General features: G+C 41.1%; 1 protein-coding gene across 13 annotated transcripts in view; it reads left to right on the forward strand.

Annotated features, from left to right (window-relative positions):
• The first annotated feature begins 1,037 nt into the window (after positions 1-1,037).
• The window catches only part of PHC3 (polyhomeotic homolog 3), a 32,958-nt gene continuing 20,817 nt past the window's right edge, over positions 1,038-13,178 (forward strand). For 7 of the 13 annotated variants that reach the window (XR_014885422.1, XR_014885421.1, XR_014885423.1 and 4 more), the window contains exons 1-8: positions 1,038-1,156; positions 4,350-4,497; positions 5,273-5,431; positions 6,845-6,922; positions 8,443-8,601; positions 9,802-9,900; positions 10,474-10,714; positions 12,042-12,919. Coding sequence is in view for 10 of the 13 variants with exons in the window: in XM_085232651.1 (XP_085088777.1) it covers positions 4,372-4,497; positions 5,273-5,431; positions 6,845-6,922; positions 8,443-8,601; positions 9,802-9,900; positions 10,474-10,714; positions 12,042-12,919 (1,740 nt within the window). In the remaining 3 variants the exon portion in view is untranslated. Of the gene's footprint in view, positions 1,157-1,182; positions 1,394-1,450; positions 3,484-4,349; positions 4,498-5,272; positions 5,432-6,818; positions 6,923-8,442; positions 8,602-9,801; positions 9,901-10,473; positions 10,715-12,041; positions 12,920-13,178 lie in introns of those variants that run through there. The other 6 variants (XM_085232653.1, XM_085232656.1, XM_085232659.1 and 3 more) reach the window with 6 other exon arrangements.

Here is a 13,178-nt window from a genome sequence, read left to right on the forward strand (position 1 = left end):
GGATCAAAGAGAGACCCTGGTTTTGTTTGTGTTCCCATTCACCACTATGGATCTGTTAAATTAAAAGCAGTCTGTCGGACCCTATAGGATGATCCAACAGCAATGCACCAGGTGTTAGAAACTATGATGATGACTCATAACTCCAACAGGGGAGATGTGCAAGACTGTTAAACATATTCTGAGTGTAGAGGAAAGGAGGATGGTCCTGTGGGCAGTGTCACTGCTTCACCAGTTCAAACTTGTCTGTAATTCTTTGGAAAGTATTTGCATTTATAAGATGCTTACTGAGATTCTTTTCTTTGTATAGTACTCATCTATCCCACTCAGCTGCTAGACACCTTTTTTTTTTATTCCCTCACATCCAATTATCCCATCTAAAGGTCTTGCTGAGCTGCTATTTGCTTCTTGTTCCTGCTGTAACCAACGTTTTAACAGTTTGACTTCCACATGCACAGCTATTGTTAGATATTGAGTGTCACAATCCAGCACTCCAGCACAATGCAGCAGATTTCATCCCTGCTCTCACAGCACTGAGCTTTTTTTCTGTACGATTGGAAACATAAGCAACTTTGAAAATACTGGTGTATGCGGAAACTCTGCATTCACGTTGTGAAACTCTAAAATACAGAATGCATTCCTTCATCACAGAAAAACGGTCCTGAATTTGCCAGGATGAGATTTATGTTAGCCTGGTACAGTACAGTGGATGTTTGTCCCCATGGAGGCCGGGCTTTGCTCACCCGTGCTGACAATACAGAGCAGCTGCTACCGCCTACAGATAGGAATTAATGACATAACTATCACTTATGGTCAGTTCAGAGAAAGAAGCTGCTTTCTCGATGGCAGGGAGACACTCAGAGCAGTGAAAAAGCACTGTGAGCAGACACCTTCCTCACCTTGATCACCCACCAGCTCTCTCAAAATAGCTCATCACCTTCAGCTTTCCTACCGCAGCTGAAGCTCGCTCCAGACCGCGCCGCTCAGCTCTCACCACTACGGCAGCTTCCCCGCCTCGGCACGGCGCGCTCTGACTGACGAGGCGACAAGATGGCGGCGGAGGCCATCACGTGCTCCGCGGCACCCAGCGCGCCTGCGCAGCCCCGCCCCCTGAGGGAGGCGAGAAGATGGCGGAAGCGGAGTGAGCGGCTCGTCCGAGGCGAGTGTGCCGGCGGGACGCGCGGAGGAGGGGGAGCGGCAGCGGCAGGCCCGGGCTGGGCTGCGGTGGGGCGGGACGCGTAGGCGGGGACCCGAGCCCTGACGGCTCTCGGCTGCGGGCAGGCCCGGGATGGGGGCCTCCCCCTGCCCCTCTCTCCGCCCGCCGCCGCGGGGCTGAGAGCGGAGCGGCGGGGCCGGGCTGCGGCGCGGCGGGGCGGTTGTGCCGGGTGAGGCCGAGGTGTGCGGGGCACCGTGCCCTCCCCGCGGGGCTGCTCCGGGGCTTCGTCAGTGCTCTGGGGCCGGGCCGGTGCTTCAGAGACACGCTGCCACGGGGAGCGTGGGCTGGGTGCCACGCAGCGAAAAATAAAAATCTGAATTTTCATTCCGTTGAATATAAAACTATCCCCTTGTAACTCCAAGGCTTGGCACTCCGATGTTTGGCCGAGGGTGCTTTGTGGTGTAGCTGGAGTGGGGAACAGAAAAGGTTGTATTCCAGTGTCTCTCAGGTTCAGGTAGAACTGCTCCTAGAGGTTGCGTTTATAGGGAATTGTCACTCTTCTTCTGTGTTCCGTGTGGGTGGGAGTTGTAGGGAGAGGCAATGAATGAAATGAGTAAATAGTTTAAATGTGAAAAAACTTACTGGTTTCCCCATAGTAACTGCAGAACGTCAACAATGTTGGCTTTTACTGTGTCGCTCACAGAAAGCTGAAGTTTCTCAGGTGGGAGCTGTGCCATATGCATGCACTGTGCTGGTGGCTTCACGGTGTGCAACAGCAGATGCTCTCTGACCTTTCTTTGGATATTTGGTCTTTAAGTCTCAGAACAGGGAGAGAACAAAAACTTCCACATATTTCCATTGTGTGTGGTATAACTTGAAGTTACGTGCTCTTTAATATGGTTATTATTTGAATAAATACTTATAAATGCAGTTTTCTGTTGTGCTCTGTATCTTGGACTTGCTTTTATATGCACAGTGATTGTTCAAAGCCAGAGTTGTGCTGAAGCTCAGCCCTCAGCGAGGACCTTTGAGGTACAGCCGCACATTGATAGTGTTATGAACAGTCCTGGCTCGTTTATCAGACTCTGTAAGCTGGGAGTTTTGCTTTTTTGGTGTTTTTGAGGAGTTAATGAACAATTTCAGAAGATTATATTTAATTGTATCTGAGAACTGGCTACGGTTACAAGTACAGCATTGTCTTGATGTACTTTTCAATGCTTGAAAGGTAGTCTGAGAATTTCATAATGGTTTTCATGCTTTCTGTTATAAAAGATCTGTCTGTTAAATTGTTAATGGATGCTGGGTTTTCTTACTTTAAAAAGTGTGTTTTGTCAATTTCCTTAAGCATCCGGCCTTTCACTTGTTGTGGGGAGAAGCTTTGAACGGTGTCAGCATTGAGGCAGCTGGTGTTGTTTCAGCCTACAGAGGGCAGGACGTTCCCATGGCAGGGCTGCCAGCTGCAGCTCGTTGTTTGCCGTGCTGAGGTGGGACCCGAGGGGTGGCAGTTGATGCCTGAGGAGGACTGCAGATGCACCTCGGTGCCAGGCCACACCACTGCATGTTTTAAAATAAGATGCTTTCAGGCAAAAGGTTACCAGCTAGTATGGGGTGAGCTTCTGATTCAGCTACTGCAGAGAGATATGTTGCTCATCTCAATAATAAGTTTTAAATGTGGCTAAGAGGTAAGGAAATTAAACATCCAATGTTGTTAGGCTAGTTTAAGCAGTTGCGTAACTGCTGAAACAAGCTAGACAAGTTATAGGTGTAAATATTTTGATGTGCCTTTAATGCCCTCTGGAGGAGACAGAATTTTTCAAGGCACTTTTCATTAGCATTGTGTGAAATTCATTTGAAGTAGTTTCAGAAGTGATGTTGTTCTTGTTACAATTGAAGCAGTTAATTTGTCTCTGCTAGCTTGTGCTCTCCTGCAGGTGGATAAGTGATATCTGAAATAACACAACAGGTCTGAATATTTTACAACGAAGCCATTCTTTTCTTCACTTCTAGTGGTAGGATCTGTGCTTTGAAAGCAAACTTCATTGCCACAAATCTTCGATGTCAAAAGATGGCAGATATCCATACAGTGATGGGCATGAGGTCTGTTGGGGACCATGCATCTATTGAAGTTTGGACATTTCGTGTAACTGGCAATATGTGCAGTGCAAGTCAGTATGGAGAACTTTTTGGGGAGGAAGATATTGTTTTATATGTTTTCTTAAGTGTCTGTAAGTCATATTTTTGGAGGGGCAACTCTGTGTTCTGCTTTCAGCAGTATGAGGTGGAACTCCCAAGTGTGCTCCTGGTAGATGAAGCACCCAGTGGGCCTTTCAGTAAGCACTTGGCAATGCTGCTTTTTTATTTCCTAGTGCATTGCAACTCTCTAAATGATTATTTATCTGAGCTCTTCTTTGTTGTGAAAAGGAAATATTTCTCCCCACCTGCTTCTTTTTAAGCATCCTTTAAAAAGCAATAAACTCTAAGCTATTTCCTGTTAACCGTAATACTGAAAGTGGAGAAAAAAAAGCTAAGGTAAACAACCCTCATACATTGAGATGTAAGATTCATTTTGGTTCTAATGAGAATATTTTTGGAGAGAGATTGTATTCTGCAACAGAAAGTAGTTGTGTTAGGTTAGGAAAAAGTTGTCAGAGATGCTTTTAGATAATTTTTTCTGTGACTATTGCTGTATTTGGGGAGGCATTGCTGTAGGAAATAAAAGCCTCTTTTCGGTAGTTTCATTCTATTTCCAAATAGAGAACGTCACCAGTGATTTTAGCTAAGGAATTGTCTTGCTAAATGCACACAACGGGCAGCCAGTGGCTTGTGCACTGTGCTCTGGGGAAGAAGGACATGGCAGTACACCTGTGCAGTGTGCTGGAAGTCCTGTGTGTATTCCTGAGTTGGTCTCCTATTGCTCCTTGTGATGCATCTTAGAAGTTCTTCACAGAATCATACAATGGCCTGGGTTGAAAGGGACCACAGTGATCATCTAGTTTCAGCCCCCCTGCTATGTGCAGGGTTGTCAGCCACTAGACCACATCTGTCTATAAATTCCATCAAGTAATAGCTGATGCTCTAAGCTCATCCATTTGCAAATTATCTGTTGTTCTTCCCCAACAAGGCTTAGATTTTTCTCTTTCAAAATCAGTATGTAGTGGCTTCTGTTTGTGAACTGCTTCCATTTCAATTCTGGCAGACTGGACGAACACTGCTCAGCTATGGAGAATGAGCCAAGCACAACATCATGTTCTGCATCCACAACCACCATTACTACCACCTCCACGTCTCGGACACAGCTTCCACAGATATCTGTCTACAGTGGCTCTGACAGGCATGCTGTCCAGGTACTGGGACACCAGATGTTGTTTCCTGTCCTATACAATGCTCTCAAAATTTTGCACAATACTTTACACAAAATCAGTGCACAAAATTAACTTTCCATTCTTAATTGCCATTTTCTTTCTCGGTGTCTGGCTTAATGTTTTCATGCTGTTTCATTACTGTTCACTAAATGACATCAGATCATTTAAGGATAGGACAGGGTACAGGCCTGCCTTCCAAATAATGAGAGAAAAATCTTATGTGAAAGTTTGGTTTTATCAGTATTCCATAAAGGTACCGATTATTAACATAAAATTTTACAAAGTAATTGTACAGTATAAAGGTTTTCACTTGTGTTAACTACAGGGATCCAGAGGTATCCTTGTGTGTGTAACTGCTTCTTGGATCCACCCCCATTTTATTGTTCTTTAATTAAGATCATCAGGAATTTTGTACAGCCTGTTCTGCTGGGTTTGATAATGAATCTCACAAACTATACTCATCTTCCAGAAGATGGAACATTGTGTAGGATGTGATCTGAGAGTGTAAGACATGTACAGTATCATTTGTGACACTACAACGATGGATTGCCCAGGCTTTTTGTAAACCTGGATGTATTTATAGTGACTGTGTTTGGTAACTTTGCTGAGAAAAGTGGTGATGGAGCAAATTCAGTATTGTCTAATTGATGTGGTGAGGCATTATTTGGCTTTATTTCCTCATCTAGGTGAACTTCAGCATCGTGTTAGCACAGTGTGTACTTTATAATTGTAATAATTACCTACTGATTCATCACAGGTTATTCAGCAGGCCTTGCATCGTCCTCCTAGCTCAGCTGCTCAGTACCTCCAGCAGATGTATGCAGCCCAGCAGCAGCATCTAATGCTGCAGACTGCTGCTTTGCAGCAGCAGCACTTAAGCAGTACCCAATTTCAGAGTCTGGCAACTGTACCACAGGTGAGAGTGAAGATTGCTGAAAAATAGTGGTTTACTACTTTCTGGAGTAGGACTGCAATTCTAGAGCATTGTCAAACATAATAACAGGTTAAGTGCCTGAGCTTTTAATGTCTCACAATAATTCAGTGTTATAGTTTAATGATTTTGTTCTTCTGGATTGTATCTTCCTCCAAACTATTTGGAGGATTTAGTCAGCCTTGTAGGTGCTCCAGTAGGCGTCCATTCCATGCTTTACTGCATACATTATAATGCATCATGTAAATCATCAAACAGGAAAAGATATGTATATTAAAAACAGACTGCTTCAGTCTTCATCCCATTATTTTTTTCTGAAAGTTAATGGGGAAAGCAGTGAATAGCCACGTGCTTTAGTAGAGTCAGATTCAAGTAGTGAACATCTGGTGTGTCTTGCCACACATCTGGCTGTGTTGTAAGTAAAGGCAAAATTCAATTTTAACTCCAAGAGTGGAAATATAGGTAGTAAATGACAGTGGTACATTGCATTTCTGAAGCAAAGCTTTTAATAGCCACAGAACATTGGATTAGACCTGTTCTGAAAACTCAAGCAGTGGAAGACTTCCTTTGACCTCAGCTGACCATGGACTGACAATACTGTCTTGCAGAGATAGGTGGCTGGTAATTATTTTGTATGAGGAAGCACTAATGCAGGTAAAAACTTCAGGGATACAGCTGTTCATTGTCAGAAGTAGGATGGACTCTTCTGTGTTCTTGGCTTCTACTTACGTACCTTTTCCAGTAGGTCAAGATAATATATTGATTTATTTTTGGGGGGTAGATTTATGCATATGCTGTTATGGAGATACAATGAAGAGATTTAGATTGGGGAAGGCTAAGAAGTCTATTAAAATATCTGTATCTAAATCATTGCTTCTGTATTCAACTGAAGGTCAGGAATAGTGTACTGCTATAGATACTTGTTGTGTGTCCATTAATTATAATTCTAGAAGATATGAGGATGTTCCTTGCAGCATTTATAAAACTTATTTTAATTTTAGAGGCTTCTAATCATAATAAAAACTACAACATGAGTTTTAATAACAACAGTTTTAATGATGTCGTATTGTAAGTTCTGAACACCGTAGGTGATGAGCTGATCTGTTAGCTCCATTGTTAGCAGTTTGATAAACTTTACCTCTGGTAGTTTTTGTTCAGGTTTTGATCTGTGAGAGTCTGTCTGAAAGCTGGAAGGAGTTCAAGGCATTTGACACCTTGCAGATACAAGCTCACAGTGTGGAGTTCACTTTGAAAATTAGTTCCTCTGAGCAATATTCCTGCTGCTAGCTCAGAGAAAGTTAATGGTAGAGAGGAATTTTTCTGACCGTTTATGCAATATTATGAACATCACTTAAACATTTTTTGATTTCAGTATTGACGCCTATTCTTGCTATCTAGGCAAGCCTGTCAGGTGGGAGGCAATGTACTTCCCCCACTGGGAGTGTCACTCAGCAGTCAAGCATGTCGCAGACCTCGGTACGTAATTGAACAAAGCCCTCCATCCATTCTCAACCCCTGTTGGTTATTCTGTAACTATTTGGCAGCACAGAAAATACTTCAGTATTTAAATTTGTGTGGTTAAACAGTACAACGGGATCACTAAATAGCAGAATGATGACTGCAGAAGATGTTGGCTGCACTTCCAGTGTCTGCCATTAAGCCCGATGTGAGCAGTTGTTGCTGGTTGGTGTTGGAGGCTTCCCTGGTCCCAGCCCACTCTTGGTGCCCCGAGGGGCAGCTGCGCACTCAGCGGGCACAAGTGATTCTTCAGACTGCTGCAGGAATCCCTCCCTGAGCTCTCATTTCTGGCTGGATTTTTTTCACATTAGTTTCTTTGGTCAGGGCACAGCTGTAGGTTGAAATCATAACTGTGTATACCAGTGATTACAGAGCACTGAATCTAACGAATCCAAGTCATTTCTCACTTATTTGTATGACACTGGTTAAAGTGTTTGTAGCTTTCATTCTTTTATTATCATTGTTTATCATGCATCTGTTATGCACTTTAACTTACTTTGTCCATATTCTAATCATGTGCTCAGATTTGTTGTTAGCAGCCCTGTGTTCAGTTCACGCTGCATTTCTTTAAATAACATCTTCAGATGTAATTTGCACAGTCTCCATGTGCAGTTTTACAACTGTCTTGAGTAGGACTTTGTTAGTCCTACAGACATCCTGCTTATTAATCATGCCCTCAAGCTGTTCATGGCTTCAGTGCATAGCTTCAGCGATGTAACTGTACGGCTTTTTTAAGCTCTCATAGCATTGCTTTGGCTTACAATTGTTAGAAGTAAAATTATTCATTCATTAAATTTGAGAGAAAGTTTTAAAAGATGTCTGATGTTAAGCTAACAGAATAATTGGGCTTGGATTTTCAAGGAAATCTTAAAATGATCTAAAAGAGCTGGGCACTTAACTCTGTTAGATGTGTTAGAAAAACAAACAAACCAGCTTTTGCTTGATGCCAAAAAGAAATTTTCAATGAGCTTTTAATATGAGATTATGAAGAGCTGTAGTTTCCAGTCATTTTTAAATGTGCATATGAGAAATCAGTCTGTGTTTGTCAGCACAAGTAGGCATCCTGGTCAAGTTTAATAACAAGCATCTCAGAAGCTGTCAGTCCACTCAGATAACACAAAATATTTAAATAATAAAATTCAAATGTTTTTCTTAAAAAAAAAAAAAAAAATGACAAGCTTATGCTGTGTGTTGTATGAATATGTATTTCTGTGAGGTGTATTTTTTCATTTTGTAACATCACCATTTATATTTATTAATGCTTGTTATCATATACTGCTAAATGTTCCTTTTAGTTTGAGAATGAAAATGTGCAGTCTTGCCAGAAACGTTTTTTTGATGTTTGGCTCAATATGTTCTTGGTATCTTTACAGTTCAGAGCTTTCAACTGACCCTGCTATTTTTGTCAAAGGCTTTCTGGCTTTAAATCCTAGGATGATTGAATTTCCATGACAGAAGCAATATTTTTGTTTCCTTAGATTAACCTCTCCACCTCTCCTACACCTGCACAGATAATAAGCCGTTCACAGACCTCCAACACCACCAGCAGCAGTATTACCCAGCAGACTATGTTGCTAGGGAGTACCTCTCCTACCCTGAGTGCAAGCCAGGCTCAGATGTATCTCCGAGCACAAATGGTAGGTTTTGGTTTCAGTCCTTAGGCTTGATGGATGGCTTGGGTTGTTTTTTCTCCCAAAACGATACTGTTTCTGTTCTTACTTTGTTTCTAGGAATTGCTTTGGTATTTTTCTTTAGTTTCAGGTAGCATTAAGAGTTTAGTTACTAATGTATGAATATCAAACTCTGGAACACTTCTGAAGTCAGAGAAACGAAAGGTTGCTATAACTTAGTTCTCCATTTGAAGTCTGCTCATGTGGCCTGGTCTTACTACGATTGTTAAATGGATCAAGCGTAGGAAAAGTAGCAACAGAACATGCCTCTTTTCTGCCTGTGTAAGAGGGACGTGCTGGAGTCCATCCGTTTTCAGGACAGGGCTTTTTCCAACACGCCGGTAACATCGAGAGTTTGTTTTCTTGCATTTCACTAAGATGCTCTCTAGAATTTGAGTTGAATGCATAGCTTTGATTCTCCTTAGATTCTTATGAAAATCATGAGATTCTTCTCATTTCCTATCAGTGTAGCATTTCTGTTTCTTAAAGGGCAACATCAGAAATCTGTGTAGTGATTCTATTTATTTTTTTATTGAATATTACCTGCAGGTAGTCTTGTACCAACTGATCCCTACCTGCGGTGTGTGAAATTTGATAGGAATTACCAAAGTTCTACACGAGGCCTTCCGAAGTCTTGTCTTTGTTATACTGTGGCTAAAGAAATCAATGACAATTAGTCATATTAATATACTGAAATCAGTAACTTGAGGTTGGTTGATTCTTGCAGTGTAACTTAACTAGCGTAGTTAAAGTTGATAACTCTGTTAAATCACATTTCGAGAGATTGAAAGATATTCAAAGTTTTCTTTTTTTAATATTGTAGGAATTGAGTGACTGTTGACTTTTTTTTTCCTTTTTTCACTCACTTGTAGAATTGGAAGGAAAGTCTTTTTTTAAAATTCTTATGTAAAAGCTGAAAACGTGAATTTATGTGATACTTTTCTGAATCTGTAGAACAAATATTTTACATTATTCATTTTAAGTTATATTTACTTAACATAGTGCAGTAAATAAGGTTCATCTAAAGGAAAAAAAGTAAGTAACTCTTAGAAGCTGTACATCGTGATGTGTAACAGATGTATTTCTCTTCAAAAGTACAGCACTGCTTTTCCTTAAGGTATCTTCGAAGTTTTATTCTGTTACCTGGTATTTTTTCTTGCTTAACAGCTAATTTTTACCCCTGCTACCACTGTGGCTGCTGTTCAGTCTGACATTCCTGTTGTCTCATCATCTTCCTCATCTTCCTGTCAGTCTGCAGCTGCTCAGGTGAGCTTGTGTAAATTTCTTAAGGGTGTGTCCAAACTGAGTGTGCCAAAACTGGGAAGTAAAGAAACTTTATGCTTAAGTTTTACTGAACTACAAAAATTAGTAATTATTCTGTTTCTGTACATTTACATTGTGTTCTCTATACTGTCACCGTGCATTCAGAGGTGTTTGCATTATATGTAAGATTGGGATTCTGGGTGTAAAATTTCAGCTCGAGGTAATAAGGATGAGAGATAATTATGATGAATAACTTCATGCTTTCAGCTAAACTAGTATTGTCATTTCACTACTCAAATTATACATGATCTGGAAAAACATATGGTACAGCACAGCTCCTTACAGAATGTTACTCACTGTCTCCTGCTGTGAAAAGCAAACACTTGTCCAATTTTTGTTTTCATTAAAGATCTTCTCTTCTTTCTTAGTAGTTTCTTTGAAATTTATTAGCAATGGATTTTGTTTAGAATCCTTTTGGAAACCCAAGTAAATTACACCAGTTTGAATGTTCTCTTGTTTGCTATTTAATCACAGATGTTTACCTGTGCTTGTCTCCATGATTTATTAATTTCTCAGGTTCAGAACTTGACGTTGCGCAGTCAGAAGTTGGGTGTATTGTCAAGTTCACAGAACGGTCCACCAAAAAGCAGCAGTCAAACTCAGTCGTTGTCTTTGTGTGCTAACAAACCTGTAACCAGCACCAAGGGCATCCAACCAGAATCCTCAGACAGCAGTAGAAAAGGTGATAGCCCAGCGCCGGAGTGTCGGAGTACACCAGTCACACGGACATCGAGCATACATCAGTTAATAGCACCAGGTAGGATGAGAACGAAGCTGTAGAACTGAAGTAGTTTGTATGTTATAGTTAGGTTGGAGTCTAATGCCTTCTGTATTTTAGTTTTTTGCAAAGAGATTTTAATGTTTAATACTAAATTGGCTTATTTGTGGGTATCTGACGTTTCATGGGACTTTGATATAGAGGAGTTACTGCAGTGTTCTGCAATCACAGTACAAGTGCAACACAGCAATTGCAATATACAGCTGAATCTCAGTACAAACATAGTTCTCGTTACTGGTCTCTGTGTATGCACACTTAAGATGAAGCAGTGAAAGCATATGTGGATTGTTTTCCCCAAAGTGCATTTTGTTGGTCATCTTTTGTGTCATCAGTGTTTTTATTTTGTTGTTGTTTTTAGATTTCAGATAATTTTAAAAATCCATAGGTAATAGTTCCCCAGAAACGTAATTATGCAATAAATTGAGAAAAGCATGCAGTTGGTCAGTTGTGCATTTGCAGTGCAGGCCATATGCTTGCTTTTTAGCATTCTTATTTTGAAAGAATAAGGGTTGCCTAGAGAATTGGTTTTATTTCTGGTGATTTAGCTTGTCGTAGCAGCAGCTTTTAGAGAAATAAGACATGTTCAGTTACTGAGCCCTAATACTTATAGAACTTGTTTCTGGATGGAATGAAATCCATTTGTAGTAGCAGAATAAATAATGAAAGACACAAATTATTTCTCAAATGGAAAAGGGAAAGTAAGAAGAGGCACGTGGAGAAAATGTGTGTGTCTGGATGCACTCAGGCACTTAGGAATTACTAGTGAGTCAGTGGTTCACTTAAATGTGATGTCATATCTCTGGAAGTTGCCCTGGTTTTAGACTTGGTTTCAGTTTGTGATTTCAAGTTCAGGGAAGTATTTTGGTTTTGACTGATGCTGAGCTCTCACCATTTTGTATAGAGTGCCTTAGTATCATTACCTAAAATTTAAGTTGGCAGTTATGAACAAATCCTTTTGATTGTATCTCTTCCATTTCAGTCTCTTCCAAAACAAAGGTTAAATCCATTTAAAATTGCATGAAATTCTTATGTAAAAGACTGGATCAGCAATAATCTTAGAACTAGCGCCAAAAAAGTATAGATACTTTATATGAAAGTATGTTGTATGTATACATATATATGTAAAAAATGTGGCTGTAATTGCTGCCAAATAAGATATCTCTAAACATGGATCCGAAGGTCTGAAAAAGTTGTGCTGGGCATGAAAGTTGAAAGTAAAAGCTTCCTTTCTTTCATTTTTTTAATAATGGTCTCTGCAGCCAAGGATGTGAATGCTAATTGTCACTTTTTTTTTTCCCCCTCACAGCTTCATATTCTCCATTACAACCCCATTCTCTAGTAAAACATCAGCAGATCCCACTTCACTCACCACCTTCCAAAATTTCCCATCATCAGCTGATACTGCAGCAGCAGCAGCAAGTCCAGCCGATCGCACTTCAGGCTCCTTCTGGCCAGGAGCCCCCTCCATCACAGCACTGTCTACCACTCCCAAACCATAGTCTTCCTCCAGCTCCTGTCAGTGTGCAGCCTCACTGCTCACCTATTCACATCCATCCTCCACCTCTAACACTATCTCCCACTCCATCCCAGTCAGCTCAGCAGTCAGTAGTGGTATCTCCTCCACCTTCTCACTCCCCTAGTCAGTCACCCACAATAATTATTCATCCTCAAGCACTTATCCAGTCACAGGCAAACTCCCTTGTGCCAGCAGCTCTTCAGGCAGAGCAGTCTGCCCCTCAGCAAACTACTACCAGTCCAGTGCGACCAGTTGCACAGCCACTTAATCTTCCGTCGCACCTCCCACTTCCACCTTCCCCTGCTGTACACATAGGATCAGTGGATCAGCCCAGCTTGGTTTCCCCAGGCCAGCAGATAGTGTCCTCCACACCGCACCAGCAGTATTCAGCCTTGCAGTCCACACCTATCCCTCTTGCAGCTCCTCCACAGCTGTCAACATCTTCAACCCAGATACAACAACTGCCGTTGCAATCTGTACAGTCTTTACAAGTGCAGCCTGAAATTCTATCTCAGGGCCAAGTTTTGGTTCAAAACACTTTGGTTTCTGAGGAAGAACTTCCTGCTGCAGAAGCTTTGGTCCAGCTGCCATTTCAAACTCTTCCACCACCACAGACTGTTGCAGTAAATCTTCAAGTTCAGCCATCAGTACCAATTGAAACTCCAGTGGTAAGTGCTCAGAAACCATCTTCTGTTTAATTATACTTCTGTGTAAGATGGAGAACAATTTGCAGGCTTACCATTAAATTACAAAGCTTGCATTTTGCAGAAATCTTTAAGTAGCTACAAGGGTGTGTGCAAATTAAAGTACAGGGAACTATAAATTTCTGCTGTTGGAAAAAGTCAAATTCTCTGATCTATTTGATAGGAGAACCTATGCCTCTCTTAAAATTCTGTTCTTTTTAACAAAATAATTTTTCTTTCCATT

The sequence above is a fragment of the Meleagris gallopavo genome, chromosome 11, assembly GCF_905368555.1.
Source record: "Meleagris gallopavo chromosome 11, MGAL_WU_HG_1.1, whole genome shotgun sequence".
NCBI lineage: Eukaryota > Metazoa > Chordata > Aves > Galliformes > Phasianidae > Meleagris > Meleagris gallopavo.